Source organism: Chiloscyllium plagiosum, chromosome 31 (assembly GCF_004010195.1).
Source record: "Chiloscyllium plagiosum isolate BGI_BamShark_2017 chromosome 31, ASM401019v2, whole genome shotgun sequence".
NCBI classification, from domain to species: Eukaryota; Metazoa; Chordata; class Chondrichthyes; order Orectolobiformes; family Hemiscylliidae; genus Chiloscyllium; species Chiloscyllium plagiosum.
The window spans coordinates 11,019,247-11,039,685 of record NC_057740.1 but is presented as its reverse complement, the minus strand read 5'-3'; the positions used below and the strand labels follow the sequence as shown (position 1 = coordinate 11,039,685).

The 20,439-nt window shown below is 42.8% G+C and overlaps 1 protein-coding gene across 1 annotated transcript in view; it reads right to left on the bottom strand.

Annotated features, from left to right (window-relative positions):
• mpnd (MPN domain containing) overlaps positions 1-19,244 on the bottom strand; it is a 49,622-nt gene extending 30,378 nt beyond the window's left edge. Inside the window, exons 1-5 of the mRNA XM_043720957.1 lie at positions 18,989-19,244; positions 11,086-11,297; positions 9,305-9,535; positions 2,290-2,443; positions 978-1,062 (exon numbers count right to left, since the gene is read on the bottom strand). Coding sequence (XP_043576892.1) covers positions 978-1,062; positions 2,290-2,443; positions 9,305-9,535; positions 11,086-11,297; positions 18,989-19,235 — 929 coding nt within the window. The 5' untranslated portion in view covers positions 19,236-19,244. The remainder of the gene's footprint in view (positions 1-977; positions 1,063-2,289; positions 2,444-9,304; positions 9,536-11,085; positions 11,298-18,988) is intronic.
• Positions 19,245-20,439: the final 1,195 nt, after the last annotated feature.

Genomic DNA, 20,439 nt, shown 5'->3' with positions numbered 1-20,439 from the left:
CCCAACAACTACAGTGACCTGACGATCGACCATCCGAATCATCCAGAGCTGCACATTCCTTCATTGATTTGGGCATTTGATTAGGTCCACAAATCCTGTGTGAGTGTCAGCCCAACGATATGGATTTGACCACATCTGAAACTGAACACTTTATTGAAATTTCATGATTTCAAAAAAAAAAAGGGTGGCAAGGTGGCTCAGTGGTTAGCACTGCTGCCTCACAGCACCAGGGTCCCAGGTTCGACTCCAGCTTTGGGTAACTGTCTGTGTGGAGTTTGCACGTTCTCCTAGTCTCTGCGTGGGTTTCCTCTGGGTGCTCCAGTTTCCTCCCAAAGTCCAAAGATGTGCAAGTCAGGTGTATTGGCCATGCTAAATTGCCCATAGTGTTAGGTGCATTAGTCAGAGGAAAATGGATCTGGGTGGGACCCTCTTTGGAGGGTCGGTGTGGACTTGTTGGGCCGAAGAGCCTGTTTCCACACTGTAGGGAATCTAATCTAATCTAATTTAATCAAATCAAACTTATGTGAAAAAAAGTACTTTCTGCACTGTAGAGGTTCTATGATTCTATAAATTCTGAATCAGCATGAAGTTGACCTACCCTGACATTACACTACACACAATGAAATTCGTGGTTCCTTTGCAAGCATGTGTTTGCATGAAGCTTTAATTAGTGTCAGCATCAAGTTTCAAATTGTTCACCTTGGATGCTACATCAGAGACTAGATGTACACTATCCACCACACTATGGAGATTCTAAGAGACTATTTTGCAAAGGCAGCCCAAACATTTCCTCAAGTACGTACATAAAAATAAAAACAAAGTATTTCCAAATAATTAAAATGAAGTCAACAATGGAAAATAGTTTTGAGATGCACTAATCCAGAGAGTCAAGCCTTCAGGATGGAAATCTTAATTATACAATTATGTTAGTTATCAACTGAAAACTTGACCTCAAACAAGATAAATTCAAAACCTACCTTCCTGGGTCTCTGCTCCCGATGACAGAGTACTGAACAGGGCCTAGGTCTTTGTTGCGAGCTTTTATTATGCTGAGTCCATTGTCTTAAGGGTGAAAACATATCTCAGTTAAGACCAAAAGACAAGGGCAAACGACAATTCAATGACATACTGTTACAGCTTCAACAACCTCATTTGTATTCCACTCACAGTGATATCACCAATCAACAGCTGTGTCGTTGGAGTGGTGCACAGCCACTTCACCTGCTGGCTCACCAGCTCTGGCATATAGAGAGTATTTTTTGAAGGGTCTTCACTGGAGCAGGTCAGCAATGGGTCAAGTGACAGATAAAGAGCAGCTTGTGCCATTCATTTGTATTCCACTACTGTCAAGGCTACCAAGTAACATTCATGCTACATGTGTGCCAGGCAATGACCATTTCCAACAAGAGAATCTAACCATCATCTCAAAATGTAATGGTATTACCATTGCTGAATACCTTCCTAAGAATGTACAGGAGGTTAATCCTGATCATAAACTGGACTGGACCAGCCATATAAATAGAGTGGCTATTTATGTGGTTAAAGCCAACAAAGATTATGACCTCTTCAGATGCCCTCTGTTGTCGATGAATGAGCCCAGACAGAAGATCCTATGACATATAGCCTGGTATGGTTTCCACCACTAATGAGAAAAAACCCCATTGAATATTATTGTCAAACCCACTGACCCCACACAAACCTGAGGACAGACTCCACCCAGGGTACAATCATTGGCCAGATTTGGAGAACTAGGTTCGCAAGTGGCAGCACACTGAAAGGGATTCAAGCAATAGAAAAGACTTGCTCCCTACATCTAGAATGTATTCTAGACGAATACAAGATCCAAAAGAATTTTGCTTGGGATACTCATGTCCACAAATAACTGGAAATGATTATGGGCCTGATATTAACTCACTCAGATTACATTGGGCCCAAACAAATCTGTACAAAACTATTGGTATGGCCATGCACATAATAACGTGTAAAATTCCAGTCAGCAACCTACAGAAAAGGAGCCCAGACCTCTGGAATTAAACAGCAGACAATCCCTGACTGTCTTTTCTAAACTTTCCCCAGTGTCACAGGTCAAGAGGCAAATGCACCTCTACCTGTTTGGGATAGGACAAGCAGGACCTCCCCTTAGCTAATGGAAGATCTATATCCTTTAAACATTACACAGTTTTCATAAGTATGCATTGCATTCAGTTTGTGTTCCTCTAAAAGAAAAAACATTCAACAATGACACCATCAGCAAAATACTTTAAAGCAATAATAAAAGGGATATGCTACCCATTAGGCTGGAGTCTCGAGAGCTTTTAGCTTGTAGCTTCTTGCTTTTTTCCTCCACTTTCTTGACCTGATTATCTGACTTCAGGATCTTTTTGCTGTGGTTTTCAAGCTCTTCCTCTTCAGGAATTTCCTCATCTTCTTCACTGGCTAAATTCTGTGTGGGAAAATAAAACTGTTAACTGACTGTTTCACCCAGTATCTAAAATGCTACTGGCAAATTTGCATCAACTCGACCCTCCTGAAGATGTAGCTTTAGACCTTTGTAAACCTCAGGCAACCTCTAGGATCTCATTCCTTCAATAATCCCAATTCTGCTGTGATTCAAGAGTAACAAGAACCATGTGGTGTTTACTAATTGACTTCCAAGTACAGGAATCACTCTTTAGCAACCAGGAGCAGGAACCCTGGACAAGTTTCCCCATTCTAGCATAGGTATATCGAGGTCAGCAGAGATGTGTTGAACCTGGGCCCACTCAGATGACCTAGCTCAGTACTACATGCAGCTGTGTTTTCATCCATTAAAGCTTTGGAGGATAGGTTTGACAACCACAAGTACATCCATCAAATATGATGTACATCTTTATTACAATCATATGCTGGCAATAGCCAGTGAATTAAAGACCTGATATTAACTGGAACTGCTGCCTCCGTTGGGGCAGCATGGTAGCTCAGTGATTAGCACTGCTGCCTCACAGTGCCAGGCACTCAGGTTTAATTCCCATCTCGGGTGAATGTCTGTGTGGAAGTTTTGCACATTTTCCCAATGTCTGTGTGGGTTTCCTCCCACAATCCAAAGATGTGCAGGTTGGGTGAATTGGCCATGCTAAATTGCCCAGTGATCAGGGATGTGAAGGCTAGGTGCATTAGTCAGGGGTAAATATAGGGTAGGGGAATGGGTCTGGGTGGGTTGCCCTTCGGCGGGTCGGTGTGGACTTGTTGGGCTAAAGGGCCTGTTTCCACACTGTAGGGATTCTAATTCTAATATTGACTAATTCTGGAATTTCCTGAGATATGCCATGCCAGGAAAACAATAAACCAACATCTGCTATGAATAAGCAAAAGAGGTCTCCTTGCCATGACACTTTAACACTGTGCATGTTTTCTTCTGATATCAGAATAAATCACACTCTCTGCAATCACTCCCGGGCGAGATACAGCCCACTGATACTGTGGAAGAGTGACCCAATTTTACCAGTTACCATCCTCACCCTGATATTGAATTCCAGGCATAACAATGGTGATTTTTATCTTCCTTCAAAAAAAAACACTGAAGTGTCATTTCACTTTCACCACGGGCTTGAAATGATGCAAGGAGGAGGATCCACCAAGCAGCTTTGGAAGAAACCTTCCCCTCTTCTATCTTACCAGAGGCAATGAAAATAGCAAAGGAAGCAACTTTTACAAAAAGCTAAATCACATAATCCCTCCATGCCAATGAGATAATGCAGGACGACGGCTGGTGCTACTGTATTAAATTTAAAGAGATACGTTCCCTGGAGGCTGGATTATATTAGGACAGTGTGATCATTTGACTATTTGTCTTTGGGCAGTACACATTCACCATTGCCAGCTCTAATGAAGAATTCCACCTGAAACAGTAAAGTGCAAATTAGGGGAGGTGATAGCCTAGTGGTATTACTGTGGGACTGTTAATCAACTGACCCAGGTTTGAATTGCACTGCAGTAGATGGTGGAATTCCAGATCCACACCAATATGATTGACTCTCAACTGCCCTCTGGGCAATAAATGCTGACCCAGCCAGCAATGACCGCATCACAGAGTCACAGAGATGTACAGCATGGAAACAGACCCTTCGGTCCAACCTGTCCATGCCGACCAGATATCCCAACCCAATCTAATCCCACCTGCCAGCACCCGGCCCATATCCCTCCAAACCCTTCCAATTCATATACCCATCCAAATGCCTTTTAAATGTTGTAATTGTACCAGCCTCCACCACTTCCTCTGGCAGCTCATTCCATACCTGCGTGAAAAAGTCGCCCCTTAGGTCCCTTTTATATCTTTCCCCTCTCACCCTAAACCTATGCCCTCTAGTTTTGGACTCCCCGACACCAGGGAAAAGACTATGTCTATTTACCCTATCCATGCCCCTCAATTTTGTAAACCTCTATAAGGTCACCCCTCAAGTCTCCGACGCTCCGGGGAAAACAGCCCCAGCCTGTTCAGCCTCTCCCCATAGCTCAAATCCTCCAACTCTGGCAACATCCCCTGGTAACCTTTTCAAGTTTCACAACATCTTTCCAATAGGAAGGAGACCAGAATTGCATGCAATATTCCAACAGTGGCCTAACCAATGTCCAGTATAAAAATCCAGGTTAATTATAAGAAATAGAGCTGGATAGGATGTAGCATTGGGTGACCATTTAGGAGTTGGTAATTATAGTACCGTTATATCTAGTTATATATGGAAAGGGGTCGAAAAGTGTGGTGTGCTGGAAAAGCACAGCTAGTCAGGCAGCTTCCGAGGAGCAGGGGAGTCAACCTTCCGAGCATGAGCTGTTCGTCAGAAATTCCTGAGCACAGCTCATGCTCGGAACATTGACTCCCCTGCTCCTCGGATACTGCCTGACCAGCTGTGCTTTCCCAGCACACCACGCTTTTCCACTCTGATCTCCAGCATCTGCCGTCCTCATTTTCTCCTCATTATGGAAAGGGACAAAATTAGAACAGGAGTAGAAGTTCTAAACTTGGAGATGGCAAACATTACAAAGGCGAGAGATGATCAGGCAAGTATGGATTGTATACAGATATTTGTAGGCAATCAAAAGCAATATTATATAGGTACATGTACAGACAAAGAAAAAAGGCTGGGTTTGCCAAATTTAGGCCCCTGCTTACCCAGAAGCATATAGGGCACGAAAGAAGCAGAAAAAGACAGCTTTTGAAATTCTCAAAGAAAGTAGCACTTTAAAAGCTTACAGGGATGAAGGAAAAATTAGGAAAATAAAGACAGTATATGACAAAGATATTGACTGATAAAATGAAGGGAAATCCAATGATGTTTTATCAATGCATTAAGGGGAAAAAAAGGGCTGGGCCTATCAGAAATGCACATGGTAAGTTATACGTGGATGCAGAAATATGGGCATGAATGAGTACTTTATCTGTCTTCACAAAGGACAGGGATGGCACAGGCATTCTAATTTAAAAGGAGGAGTGTGAACTATTAGATAAAATAAGTCTAATGAGAGGATAAATACTGGAGATACTGACCTCCATAAAGATGGATAAATCACCAGGGCCAGATTTCTCCTAAGTTCTGAGGATCATTTTATAATCCTTACTTGATACAGGTGAGGTACTCAATGTTAAAAGATCTGTAAATGTAGCACCATTGTACAAAAAGGCTATGAGAGATAAGCCAAATAATTACAGATTGTCAATCTAACCTCAATGGTGGGCAAGTTAGTAGACACAATACTGAGATAGGATCAACTGCTGCTTAGAAAGGCACAGTCACAGGTTTTCTCAAGGGAAAGTTGTGTCTTACTAACATCATAGAACTTTTTGAGGGAGTAACAAGGAGAATTAATGAGGGTAATGCGATAGATGTTGTCAAATACCTTACTGAAACCTGCACAGACAAGGTCCCAGTGGCAGAAAATTCAAAGACAATGGGATACAGACAAATCTGACGAGTTGGATCCAAAACTAGTTCACTGGCAGGAAACAAGGGAAATAGTAAATGGATATTTTTGCAAATGGAAAATGTTTACAAGTGGTGTTCCACGGAGCTCAGTATTGGATCCCTTGCAGTTTGTGGCATATATTAATGTTCTATACTGACAGAGTCATACAGTCATACAGCACTCAAATAGTACCTTCGGTCCAACCAGTCGATAATCCCAAACTAAATTAGTCCCACCTGCCTGCTCCTGGCCCATTAGAAAAGTTTGAGGAGAAAGTGAGGTCTGCAGATGCTGGAGATCAGAGATGGAAATGTGTTGCTGGAAAAGCGCGCCTCGACTACACCTCCTCCCATCCTGCCCCCTGTAAAAACGCCATCCCATTCTCCCAATTCCTTCGACTCCGCCGCATCTGCTCCCAGGAGGACCAGTTCCAAAAACGCACATCCCAGATGGCCTCCTTCTTCAAGGACCGCAATTTCCCCCCCGACATGGTCGACGATGCCCTCCACCGCATCTCTCCCACTTCCCGATCCTCCGCCCTTGAACCCCGCCCCTCCAACCGCCACCAGGACAGAACCCCACTGGTCCTCACCTACCACCCCACCAATCTCCATGTACAGCGCATCATCCGCCGCCATTTCCGCCACCTCCAAACGGACCCCACCACCAAGGATATATTTCCCTCCCCTCCCCTATCAGCATTCCGTAAAGACAACTCCCTCCGTGACTCCCTCGTCAGATCCACACCCCCCACCAACCCAACCTCCACTCCCCGCACCTTCCCCTGCAACCGCAGGAGGTGCAAGACTTGCGCCACCTTCCCCTGCAACCGCAGGAGGTGCAAGACTTGCGCCACCTTCCCCTGCAACCGCAGGAGGCGGCTAGGAACTCTCCAACCACAAGGGATGAACTCGGGTTTCACCAGTTTCCTCATTTCCCCTCTCCCCAGCCTGTCTCAGTCAAATCCATCAAATTCAGCACCGCCTTCCTAACCTGCAATCTTCTTCCCGACCTCTCCGCCCCCACCCCAGTCTGACCTATCACCCTCACCTTGTCCTCTTTCCACCTATCACATTTCCGACGCCCCTTCCCCCAAGTCCCTCCTCCCTATCTTTTATCTTAGCCTGCTGGACCAACTTTCCTCCTTCCTGAAGAAGGGCTAATGCCCGAAACGTCGATTCTCCTGTTCCCTAGATGCTGCCTGACCTGCTGCGCTTTTCCAGCAACACATTTCCATTAGAAAAGTTACAATTTTCACAAAATTTAGCTGTTTACCGCAGGACAAACTAATGGTTGGATGAGTGGACAGAAAACCACAATTGAATTCAGTTTGGAGAAGTGCACAGTTATGCTAGGGAAGGGCAGACAAAGCAGGGAATATATGATCCACCCTTCTCATTACCCACCAGTGTAAGTGGGAGACCTTGATGTGCAAATCTGTAGGTCTTTGAAGGTGGCAGGAGAAAAAGTAAAGAAGTCATATAGATATCGAATATAAAAGCAGGGATGTAATATTAGAACTAAAGACCATAGTTGGAGTTTCAGGTGCAGTTCTGATCACATTAAAAGGAAAACATAATTGTCGAGATTATATAGAGGAGATTTACAAGAACATTTCAGGGCTTGAGAATTGCAACTATGGGGAAAGATTGTATGGGCTACAATTGTTTTCCTAAGAACACAGGAGGACGTAAGTGTACAGAATAATGAGGGGACTGGGTAAAGTGAACAGATCAATCACCAGGGGGCACAGATTCAAAGAGAATGCCACAGGATTAGAGGGGACATAAGGAAAGAGCTTTTCACTGAGTGGGTAGTCAGTGTCTGAAATTTATTGTCCTGTTCAGTGGTGGAAATATACTTTCAATTCATTTAAACCTAATCTGAAGCCACCCGTGAAGCATGATAACCTGCAAGGCTGCTGGCAGGTGCTAAAAAGTGGAAGTTAAATGGGCAGCTATTGTATTCAGCTGGTACAGACACAACTAGCTGAATGGCCTTTTTTCTGAGCCATAACTTTTCTATTTGCTCCACAAATGCTAATCGACTGATTAAATATTATCTGGGTTTTACTTTCCAGCATTTATGTTTCTAATTATCTTTTAATTGTATATTGAACTTGCTACAGTTTCCACAACTTTAGCTCGTGTGTCTATAACTGAGGAACTGGACTGAGTTTGCCAAGGCTTTTTTGCAGCTGATGTGGGCTGGACTTGAACCCATTTAACCTCCAGTGATATCTTTTTTAAAGAACACTTTCATGGGATGTCTGCATCACTGGCAAGATCAACATGTGTTGGCCATTTACAGAGCTGTACAGCAAGGAAACAGATTCTTCAGTCGACTTGTCCATGCTGACCAGACAGTCTCAACTAATCTAGTCCCATTTGCCAGCACTTGGCGCATATTCCCTCTTATTCATGTACCCATCCAGATGCCTTTAAAATGCTGTAATTATACCTGCCTCCACCCCTTCCTCTGGCAAGCTCACTCCATGCACACACCACCTCTCTGTGAAAACGTTGCCCCTTAAATCCTTTTTAAATCTACTTACCCTGGGATAATGCCCTTGGTTATTTACCTATTCATGCCCCTCATGATTTTATAAACCTGTATAAGGTCCCCCCCCCCAGTCTCCAAATCTCCTGCGAAAATAGTCCCAGCCTATTTAGCCTCTCCCTACAATGCAAACCCTCCAAATCCGGCAACACCCTTGAAAAGATGCAGCAAAGAATTACAAGTTTAAATAACATCTTTCCTATAGCAGGGAGACCAGAATTGAATGCAGTATTCAAAAGTGGCCCAAATAAATGTCCCGTACAGCCACAACATGAGCTTCCAACCCCTATACTCAATGCACCAACCAATAAAGGCTAGTACGCCAAACGGCTTCTTCACTATCCTGTCTACCTGCAACTCCACCTTCAAGGAAATATGAAACAGCACCCAAGATCTCTTTGTTCAGCAAAACGCCCCAACTTTGAACTGAGTGACTTGCTAGGCCATTTCGGAGAAAAGTTAAGAGTCAACCACCTTGTCATGGGTCTAGAGTCACACATCAACCTGAGCAGGAAAGAATGATTAATTTCTTTCCTGAAACGGCATCAGTGAACCAGATTTTTCTTTTAAATATCTGACAAAGTTTGTCACGGTCATCATTGTTGAGAATAGCTGTACATCCCAGACTTGTTATTTCAATTTATGTTCCTCCATAACTCTGCCATATTGACATTTAAACCAAGAACATGTCCCCAGTCTAGTGATATTTACCATTGCACCACCACCATCTCCCTGCAAAATGAAACTCCAGCTCCAAAACCCAACAGAACTCTCCATTAAACTCCATTATATTTGGGGACCATACCATTTCCACAGCCTGCAGTGGTGGCTGCTGCTTCCTCAGCCACATGGTTTTGTATTGGTCCAGTTTTTGTCCCTTGTACTTCACAGAGGCCCAGCCACAGCCAGATTTCTTGGCTGGATTGACGAGCTTTTTGCAGTGTGTGGCCCATGCGCTGGGAGAGTTGAAAATCTGGCTCGTTTCTTGCCATCGAATCTTCCCGTCAGACAACAGGTCTCCAACAAACGTCTTTCCCTGTGGGAGAAAAAGGAAAGCAAACGTCAAAGGCCAACAGGTGATACAGACACAACACTGGCACCCGCAGCATCATTCACAGGACTTCTTTATGTCTGACAAAATTAACAAATAGGAAACGTAGCTTTCCTAATTAATTGTACTAACTTTGTGTAGAGCCGACTATATTTTTCAGGCCTCCTGAACATGAGGTTGTTAGAACTAGCTGAACTACTCCATGAACCTGTACTCAGAAGAAGGAAAGATTAACGATGATCTAGTTGTAGCATTTCTTCTGGGAAACGGATGCAGGAAAAGAACAGGATAAATCTACATGTAAGGAGGATTTCATCCAGGGCCCCTGGTAAGGCCCCTGGGACTATTTTCGCTGGAGATTTGGAGACTGGGGGGGGGCCTTTATACAGGTTTATAAAATCATGAGGGGCGTGAATAGGTAAATAACCAAGGTCATTGTCCCAGGGTAGGTAGATTTAAAAAAGGTTTAAGGGCAACGTTTTCACAGAGAGGTGGTGTGTGCATGGAATGAGCTTGCCAGAGAAAGTGGTGGAGGCAGGTATAATTACAGCATTTAAAAGGCATCTGGATCTTGACCTCCTTATCCAAAAAATAAAATATACTTGCCATTGAAGGAGTGCAGTCAAGATCCAACCAGACTGATTCCTGGGCCAGCAGATTTGACATATGAGAAGAGATTTAGTCCGTTAGGCCAGTATTCAATGCAGCTTAGAAGAATGAAAAGGGATCTCATTGAAATGTATAAAATTCTGATAGGACTGAACAAACTGGATACAGAGATAATGTACCCACTGGATGGAAAAGTCATGGTCTCAGAATTCCAGGGCATGCCCTTTCAGATTGAGCGGAGGAGAATTTTTTTTCACTTAGGATCAGGATGTTTACCACATAAGGTGGTGCCAGCCAGGAGACGGAATATAAAGTATGAAATACATAAATGTCTAGACATTAAAGGCATCAAGGGATCTGGGATAAGCCCAGGAGCATGGTTTTGAAAAAGAGGATCCATGATCATGTTGGATGGTAGATCAGGCAATGGGCTGAATGGCCTATTCTGTATATTTGTGTGTGCTCAATTATGCCCACTGCTGGCACTATTCTGAGCTTGCTTGTTGAGCCCTTGAAACTCAGGTAACTTCTACATTTTCTACACTTACCTTGCTAATTTGCCCTGTTGAAATTTCCTAAACGTTGGGCTTTTAAAAGGGGTTGTTCCCAGGGATGTTGCCTCTTTGGGGGTTATGTCTTTGATCAGAAAACAAAAGAAAATCCGAAGAAAGCAAGCAATAATGTAAGAAACACAAAAATAGTGGAATCGAAGATTAGATGCGACTCCTGACCTTCCAGGATACACCCCTAGGTGGAAACAAAAGCAGCCACAGCCACCCCAGCCTCAGATGTGGAAATGAAGTTAGTATGAGGTAGCAGCGGCTGGCTAAAACTTGTGTATGCAGACAGACTAAAAGCTTCACAAGAGGTGGGGAGCAAAGCTGAGCAAAGGGGGAGAAAAAGAGCTGGTTAGTTTATTTTCTTACTAAATAGTGAATGGTGAGCAGGCCTTCTCCTGGCTGGATGAGTTTGTCTTTGAGAAGCACACGCAGTGTAATCCCACGACGAGTGAGCAAAGTTCCCCGGGGACTGTGCATTTTCCCAACAGTCCCATTCTCTGCCTCTTCCAAGTTCATGTCCACGTCATCCTCCTCATCCTCAACTCCCTCCTCCACGGCGGGCGATGACGGGTCAGAAGCTAGGAGCAAACACGCAATGATAAAAAAAGGTTAATGACTTCAGTGTCAGTCAACTACCGCAATGTCCAGTGTGATACTTAGCCACTTATCCCCAGGAAGCCCTGGTCAGCCCAGAGGTAGCTGATTTTAGCTGTTTCAATGGCCCTTTGCTGGCCCAAACATCAGTTCCAGTGGGATATGGACACAGAAAACAAACATATCTAGCAAACCCACTCCCAATCTCTTTCCATTCTCCCCAACTGGAGTGTGAAGGAGTGCGAGGGTCAGGACTATATTGGACTCAAGTGTATTGCTCCTAACCTGCCATTACCCAACAGATTCTGGTCGCTGGGAGAGACAGGGAAAAATAGGTAGAGGAGAAAGAAGAATTCACCTTTCTGGTAAATTCAAATGTCTGCAGTTCAGTCATCATTGTGATGACAGCATTACTGACTTATGGCTCAATTACATTATTCAGGACTAAATCAAATCTCCTAACTGGTGAGCAATTTTTTTTAAACTTAAACATTCAAATTGTTTAAAGAACTTGGAGCAAATTTCAGCTAGGATTTAATCCTTTAGTGCAGTTCAATTTATGATTTTTGCCTTTAGATCCAAAAACTGTGGGTAGTGAGGCTGTAGTAAGAGTGTTGATAAAATGCTGTATTTCTAGAAACACTTTCAATAAGAGGTTAAATTGAGGCGCTGTGCCAATACAGGCCGTACTCATTGACCTACACTGCGTCCTTGTCCAGCAACAAAACGTTCAAGCATTGTGATCAAATCTCCTCAGGGCCTCACTCTTTCTCCTCTTTAGCCTCATCTAGCCTTACAATTCATGAACTCTGCACCCAACCAAGATCATCATGGTCCTCCAATTCCAGACTCTTACAAATGCCTGATTTTCAGTGCCATATTTTGACAGCAAGGTTTTCAGTTACCTCAGCCTCAGAGCTCTAGAATCTCCTACCTAAGCATCTCTGCCTGTTTCTCTTCCACTACTACCAGCCATGAAGGCTGTAGGATCAAGCTCCAATCCAAAGACTTGAGGATTAAATTCAGATGCCACTTTAGTACAGTACTGACAGAATGCTGGGCTGTTAGAAGTCCCATCTTTCCAAAGAGACTTTAAAGCAAAGTCTTATCTCATCTCTCAATTGGATGTAAAAGTTGCTGTGTTACCTTTTCAAAAGAACATGATTTGGAGGAGCCAGGTGTTGGACTAGGGTGGACAAAGTTAAAAATCATAACACCAGGTTCTAGTCCAACAGGTTTATTTGGAAACACTAGCTTTCGAAGCTCCACTTGATGAAGGAGCAGCACTTCGAAAGCTAATACTTTCAAAGAACAGCAGGAGAGTTGTCCCATTATACTAGGCAATACTTAACCCTTAAACAACATCACTAAATCATTACCGCAATGTTGCCATGGCATTTTGCTGTGGGCAGGTTAGCTGCCAGGCTTCTAAACTGCAATAGTAAATACACTTGAGAAGTGCTTTGGTAATCTCGGTGGTTGTGAAGTGCTCCTTTTGAAATCCAACTGCTTTCGTTCCCTTTGAAATGTGCAAATGCAAGTCATTCACAGTCTGCTACTAGTTCCTTTCTCTCGACTTTCACCACAGTCCAGGATATTTTGTACGTTTAACAGCAGATGAAGTGGAAGTGTCAATGTTTGTAGAGATTAGTGGCACATCTTAATCATCAAATTCCACAAAGCGATCCAATGAATGGTGTAGCTGATCAAAGGTTTTCAATGTGGAGAAGGGATATGCAACTCAAGTGCTGACAGTTACTACAAAACTAATGTTCCCTTCAAGGAATAGGAACAGAAGAACATAATTTAAGTCTGTTCTGCCACGCAATGAGATTATGAACTGATGTACAATCCATTTCCATATAGGCCTTTTTTCCCCTTACTCTTAATTAACTTTGGCTACCTAAACTCCAATCTCCGATTTAACAATCAAATTAACAATTGAACTAGTATCAATTGTGGTGTAGAAGAATGTAGAAATTGTTAATAATTTCAATCCTCACATTCAGTTATTCCTAATTAACTCAATGCTTGCATCTAATGTCTTTTCTTAAAACAAATAACCCAAAGAGGGAGTGATGGAATACACTTCACCTTCAGCTGAGAGTCCAAGGGTTACAGTCAATTTTGCCATTGTCTCAATGTGTCCTTGAAGAATTGAGTTTGGGATAATCAAAAATATACTCCTGGCAGCCACAGGTCAGCACAAAAGGCACTGTATCAACAATATCATCCTGAAAGGTCATGCTTTAAGACAAAGAAGCAAAAGTAGGCCATCCAGCCCATTGAGGCTACTCCTCTATTCAATTAAATCCTGGCTGATCAGATAATTCTTAACTCCATTTGCATCTTTTTCACTATTACCGCTGATTTTTAATCAGCAAGAGAATCAATCTCTGTCTTGAGTATACTTAATGACCCAGCTTCCAAAGCCCTTGATGGTTAAAAATAATTCCACAGATTCACAACTCTCAGAAAATAAACTATTTTCTCATTTGTCTTAAATGTGTGACTCTTTGTTCTAAGACTATGCCCTCTGGTCCGAATCTCTCCCACAAGGAGAAACAACGTGCTTTCTGCACGTACTCTGTCAAGTCCGCTAAGAATCTTGTATGGTTTAATAAAGTCTCTTCTCATTCTTCTATATTCCAAGAATTTCAAGCTCCAATCTCCTTAACCACTGAGTCAGCCAAGTGGAGGAGAGAGGGCGCTGCTGGGCCAGGTTATGGGAAATTCAGACACGCTTAAGATCATTGTCTGGGAAGATATTTTGAGAAAGGGCTTGTATAAGCTGGTAGCGCAGTTATTAGAATACAAGTCCACCTCTGAAGCCTCTAAATATATTGACTTATATGACAAGTATTAAGCAAATCACCAGCAAGTCACTATTTTGAAATGTCATTAGCATCTCACTAAAAGGTAGGAGTTTCTTCAATTCCCATAAGTCTTTGCGACACACCATCTTTTTCATCTGCTTGATCCTTTACATCTAGTAATCAGCTGCCAGCAAGTAAAACTTTAAACTGAGATGAAAAGCAGAGGCTAACCGTCCTTGAGAATACAGAAGATTCTAGATGAAACTGAGATGGACGGTCAATGTGCATGTAAAATATTATCTTTGGAGCAGGAAAAATTGAGTCACTTTATTTGCCACGTTGACACCTCTGCCATGATTTACAGTCATATATTTGGGATGGTAAAGCAAAGCAAGAGATTATCCAATAAGTAACAGGATACACTGAAGTGTAGAAAAGAAAATGACCTTGGAGTGCATGTCTACAGAGCACTAATGGTAGAGGTCAGGTTGACAAAGATGGCCAAGAAAACATACAGGAAACTTACTTACATGACTAAAGAGTTACTCGATGCTACAGACATGAAATTTAATGAGCATATTGATGTTGATATCTTTGTTTTTTTGAAGAGATTTTCATCAAATCACTACAGTGTAGAAACAGGCCATTTGACCCATCGAGTCAACACCAACCTTCTGAAGGAGGATCCAATCCAGCCCCTATCCTATCTCTGTAACCCTGCATTTCCCATTGCTAATCCACCTAACCTACACATCCATGGACACCACAGATAATTTAGCATAGCCAGTCCACCTAACCTGCACGTCTTTGGACTGTAGGGGGAAACCGGAGTACCTGGACGAAACCCATACAGATACAGGGAGAATTTGCAAACTCCAGACAGACAGTTGCCCAAGATTGGAATCGAACCCGGGTCACGGATGCTGTGAGGCAGCAGTGCTAACTATTGAGCCACCATACCACTATGAAGAGATTTTTAATCTAGCCAAATTTTAAAACATGACTATAAATCTCAAATGTATGTTAAAACCTGATTATCAGGAGATCCAAGATGGCGGCGACTCAGCAAGTCTGAGTCTATAGTGCTCCTCCCAAGACCTAGGCAAAGTGGGCCATCCTCCCTCACCACACTCACCAAATCAACTAAAAATGGTTTTTATTTAATGTAATTAGTGGCTTAGTACTAAATTTATACAGTTCAGTCTCCTGTAAAAATGACTAGGGGGAAAGGAGCCCGCAGTTCTCAGCAGGCAGGAGCCCCTCCCCCATCCTCCCCAGCTGCAGCAGAGGGGTCCACAACTGCCCCGGGGGACTTATCTACGGTGGAGAGCCTCACGGAAATAATCTCTAAACTCGACGCGAAGATCGATGCTTTCATTGAAGAGTCCCGAAGTCAGTGGAATTCACTCTCGGCCGCGCTAGAAAAGCACGGCCGAGACATCGAAGAAATTGAATGCCGAGTCGGAGGGGTGGAGCTAAAGGCCACGGCCTCCGAGGCCATTGCAGAATCGGCTGTTGATTGGGTCTGGACTCTCGAGCAGCAAGTCTGGACCTTGGAGAACCACACTGATGACCTCGAGAGGTCGTCGAAAAAATATTCGTCTGCTGGGCCTTCCCGAACGGGAAGAAGAAGGCCAGCTTACAAGGTTCCTTGAACAGTGGCTTCCGCAGTTATTCAATCTGGAGGCTGGATCAGGCCAGGTAAGGGTAGAATGGGCCTACCGGGTGGCAATACGCGGGCCCGGCTCGAACCAGCGCCCCCGCCCAGTCCTGTTCTGGCTGCAGAGCTATGAGATGAGGCAGATGCTCTTGAAAGCCTCCAGAAATCTTGGGAAAGATCCACAAGCTATGACTCATAAAGGATTCAAGATTATGTTACTTCAGGACTTTTCCCCAGCTTTGGTTCGAAAGAGGAAGGCATTTGATGAAGCAAAGAAGTGTTTAAGGGATTTAAACATTCAATACTCCTTGCGCTATCCAGCTATACTACGCCTTAGCCATGAAGGGTCCGTGTATAACTTCGGATCACCGGAGAAGGCCAAGAAACTTTTGGACTCTCTTAGACAAACTATAAGAGTTAATTGATGTTGTTTTGCCCTACCCTCACCCCGGTCCAACCCACCCTTTTTTTCCTTTCATTATCTTACTGTTTAATATTATCTCCGGGGGAGTGGGAAGAAGGACTTATTTATTCATTCTTTACTTAGCGATTTCCTTTCACACCCCTTTTCCCTTTTGTTTTCCCCTGTTATTTTGTGTTAATATATTTAATTATTATTTGCTGAGACTGTAATTTTATAGTCATATATGTTCATATATGGTATTAACATTACCAAATATATCCAGGTGTTGGTGTGGGTGGGGAGGGGTGGGGGTGATGGATAGGGTACTCACTGTTAGTTCTAGTTCAGTAGTATACTTGAATTTTCTTTATCCTATCGTGGGGTGCCTGGGTCAAGGGTGGAGCACTGGTTGGGTGAGGTTATGATGGTTTTTTTTGGAAAGGAAGTGATGCCCCCTGGGAATAAGGGGGAAGATCTCCATTTAAATACATTTTATACCTTTTTTTACTATTTAGAAATTTGTTTTTTAATATATTGATCTGAATGTACTAAAGAGCTTTTATTTTTTGAATTTTATATGCTCTATGCTTGGGATGTTTTGGGTAAATACAGGTTTTGTTGTGATCTAATGTTAATACATTCCAAGTATGTATACCATTGCTCAATTTGTGTTATCCGTTGGATTTTTTTTCTTGAATAATGTCAGAATTTTAATGATACACTCTGGTTAGTTGTAAGTTAGATGAGTAGTTAGTTGAGTTTTGTCTTTTTTTTTCCTCTTGGTATCTCGGTTTTCTTGTTTGATAGATTTTGGTTATCATTTATTTAAGATTTAACTGTATATTAATGTTTATACTTGGGTTTTTTTTTAGTTTTCTCTTGTAAACTTGTGGAAATTTTTTTTAAAAAAAACCTGATTATCATTTTTGTTTATTAAACAGGTTAATATTATACTATAATAATAGGTTCGGATGAAGGCGACCAGTGGCCCACCAGATCCTATTCTTCTGGATTATCATTCTTACCACCATGAGTCTATCCTATCAAGTAGATATTACTATTTAATGTCTGACCTATATATTGTTGTCTATGACAATGTAACGTTCCTTTATTACTTCCCTACTTTGCCTGGGTTACGCATTCAGATCCTGGGGTGTGATGTCTGATTCAGAGGCAAGACTCACTCTTCTTCACTTCCTCAAGGCAGTGGCTAGAACTGGTTTACAGTTTCAAGTTTCTTAAAGCTCCTTCTGATCTTTGAAATGACTTAACCTTTGTGTATGAGGTCAGCCCTTGGACATAGAGGGAACTGAAGCTGCACTCATATATAAGTCCACCCATTTTGAAATAGAAGTAATTTACACTACCAAAAGGAGGCTGCTGGAAAGGTCTCCAGTCCACTGGTATTTTAGTGTTCTTGTCTAATATAAGAAGCTTTTACATTTGTCGAGTTTTCCACCCTTTTCAGCAGAGAATTCCAAACCCACCAATCCTCTGAAAAGATTTCATCACAACTCTCTTTTAATCCTTCTGCCTGTTACTTTTCAATCTACACTTTCAGTGGATAGAGGACCAGAGTTAATGTTTTGAATCTGATATTAAGACCCTAATGCTGACTCGATTTCTGTCTCCATAGATATTGCCAGACCTAGTGTCATATTAATGATGATTAGAAGTATTTGTAATTCTTAATCATACTTCATTCTCTCTGCCTGGTTTGTGTTTTTAATGGATAGGAATTGTTGTCTTTTGAGATTTTGTTTTGCTTCCTGACCTACTCCTGCTCCTATATACAACAATCTGCTGAGTTTCTCCAGCACTTTCTCTTTTTAGAGCAGATTATATGTTTGTTGCCACATTAACCTACTGTGCAATAGCTGACTACTATGCTTCCCTTATTGCAAGAGATTACACTTCAAAAAGTAACACATTGGCTATAAAATGCTTTAGGTTGTGAAACAGTCCATAGAATTGCACATCATTTCTGATCCATAGTGCAAAAGATAGCTGACCAGCAGGACATAAATAGTTTAAGTGTTAATGAGAATTTTAAATAGCACTAAAATAATGATTTTTGAAAAAAGGGGCCATTTCAGCTTTTTAAGGCAGTTGATTTGTTTTTTTAAAAAACTGATTACTGGAATAAATTTAGACAGATGGGGGGAGGAGAACTTCCTGTGCAAATGTATTCCAAACGATTTCTCTAGAATTAGTTAACCTTGCAGCTGTGTTCTGGATTATTTGAATTTTGAAAGGCTTAAAAATAAAGCTACAGATTTGAAAAAGGAGAAATCCATAGTCCTTCGACAAAAAAAAAGGGAAGTTAACCAAGGAGCTGAGTTTCAAACCAAATCTGTTTCTTTTTCCCCTAAGAAGGATTACAGGATGCATTGTATACAATAACAAGAAACCAGAAAACACACACCACACTGCCCACACTGCAACCCAGCTTGATGCTCAACGGAAGCCCCGCCCACCGCAGCAGGCAAACACCCATTGGCCGGCCCGAACAGTAGCAATTCGCAAGCTGGCCGCTGATTGGCCGCGGCGGCTGTACATCCGATACAAGCCCACAACAGTTCGGTTGCGCCCTGCGTCTTCCCTTTGTAACAAACTGAGATACACTTGGGTTCATCTTTGGTTTCACTTTTAAATTGTGGGGCGAGGAGGGAAAGGCTACTCAAAAGGCAACAAGTCCCATCGATTAAAAACACAAACCAGGCAGAGAGGATGAAGCAGGTTTAGGAATTACAAATCAATTCCAATCATGAATATGACAGACACTAAGGGACTTACCCATTCCTGTCAAAAGCTTCTTTTCCTGGTTTTGTTCTTGAGCAGGTTGTCTCCTCTTCTTTAGTCCTTCTGCTTTGGTAAAGTCAAGAGAGAGGCAAACTGGGAGGATGGAATGTGTACTGTATAAAAGTGAGGGTTTTTCCTTGTCCCAGAGAGCAGCTTTATTGATGATAGAGACAGACAGACTGGGAGGAGAATACTCAGCAATCTGCCACTGCATCACGTGAACACAGCCCACGTGTCTCATTCATCTCCCAAACACACTGCAGTCTCCAACACCAACCACACACTCAGCACTGACCTCCTGTTGTCAGGCATTACATTACTAAATAGGTTGGTCAAAGTGCTCACTGCGGATTCCTGAACCATCAGCAGAGGATGCTGCAAATTTTAAACCAGCTTCTCTTTTCCCTCCTCAGAGATGTTATTGCACGCACCTCCAGAACATGTGGGGTTGGAACCCTGGCTTCCTGCCTCAGAGCCAGGGACACTGCCACTGTGCCACAAGATCCCTGAAAATATTTAAAATATTGTAAGTTTTGTGTATGTACACAACACTTATCAGACAGAGGAATAGAATCCATGGGCTGGGTATTCCCAACCATTCTATTACAATTCCGCCAACAGTCTCAGATCTGGGAGTGTCGACAACAGTCCACGTTGGAATGATGGCTGGGTTCAGTAATACCTGCAAGCGACACAATTTGGTCCAACAGATTCTTTATATATCAATGTGCTGCTCTGGTAGGACCAGTGCACCAATTTCCAAACATTAATGTTTTTTTCCCTTTGGGTGTTAGGCTACTGGCCTTTTGCTTCAAGGCCGATTATAGAGTTATAGAGATGTACAGCATGGAAACAGACCCTTTGGTCCAACCCGTCCATGCCGACCATCTAGTCCCATCTGCCAGCACCCGGCCCACATCCCTCCAAACCCCTCCTACTAATTTACCCATCCAAATGCCTCTTAAATGTTGCAATTGTACCAGCCTCCACCACATCCTCTGGCAGTTCATTCCATACACGAACCACCCTCTGCGTGAAAAGGTTGCCCCTTAGGTCTCTTTTATATTTTTCCCCGCTCATCCTAAACCTATGCCCTCTAGTTCTGGACTCCCTGACCCCAGGGAAAAGACTTTGTCTATTTATCCTACCTATGCCCCTCATAATTTTGTAAACCTCTATAAGGTCACCCCTCAGCCTCTGACACTCCAGGGAAAACATCCCCAGCCTGTTCAGCCTCTCCCTGTAGCTCAGATCCTCCAACCCTGGCAACATTCTTGTAAATCTTTTCTGAACCCTTTCAAGTTTCACAACATCTTTTCGATAGGAAGGAGACCAGAATTGCACACAATATTCCAAAAGTGGCCTAACCAATGTCCTGTGCAGCCATAACATGACCTCCCAACTCCTGTACTCAATACTCTGACCAATAAAGGGAAGCATACCGA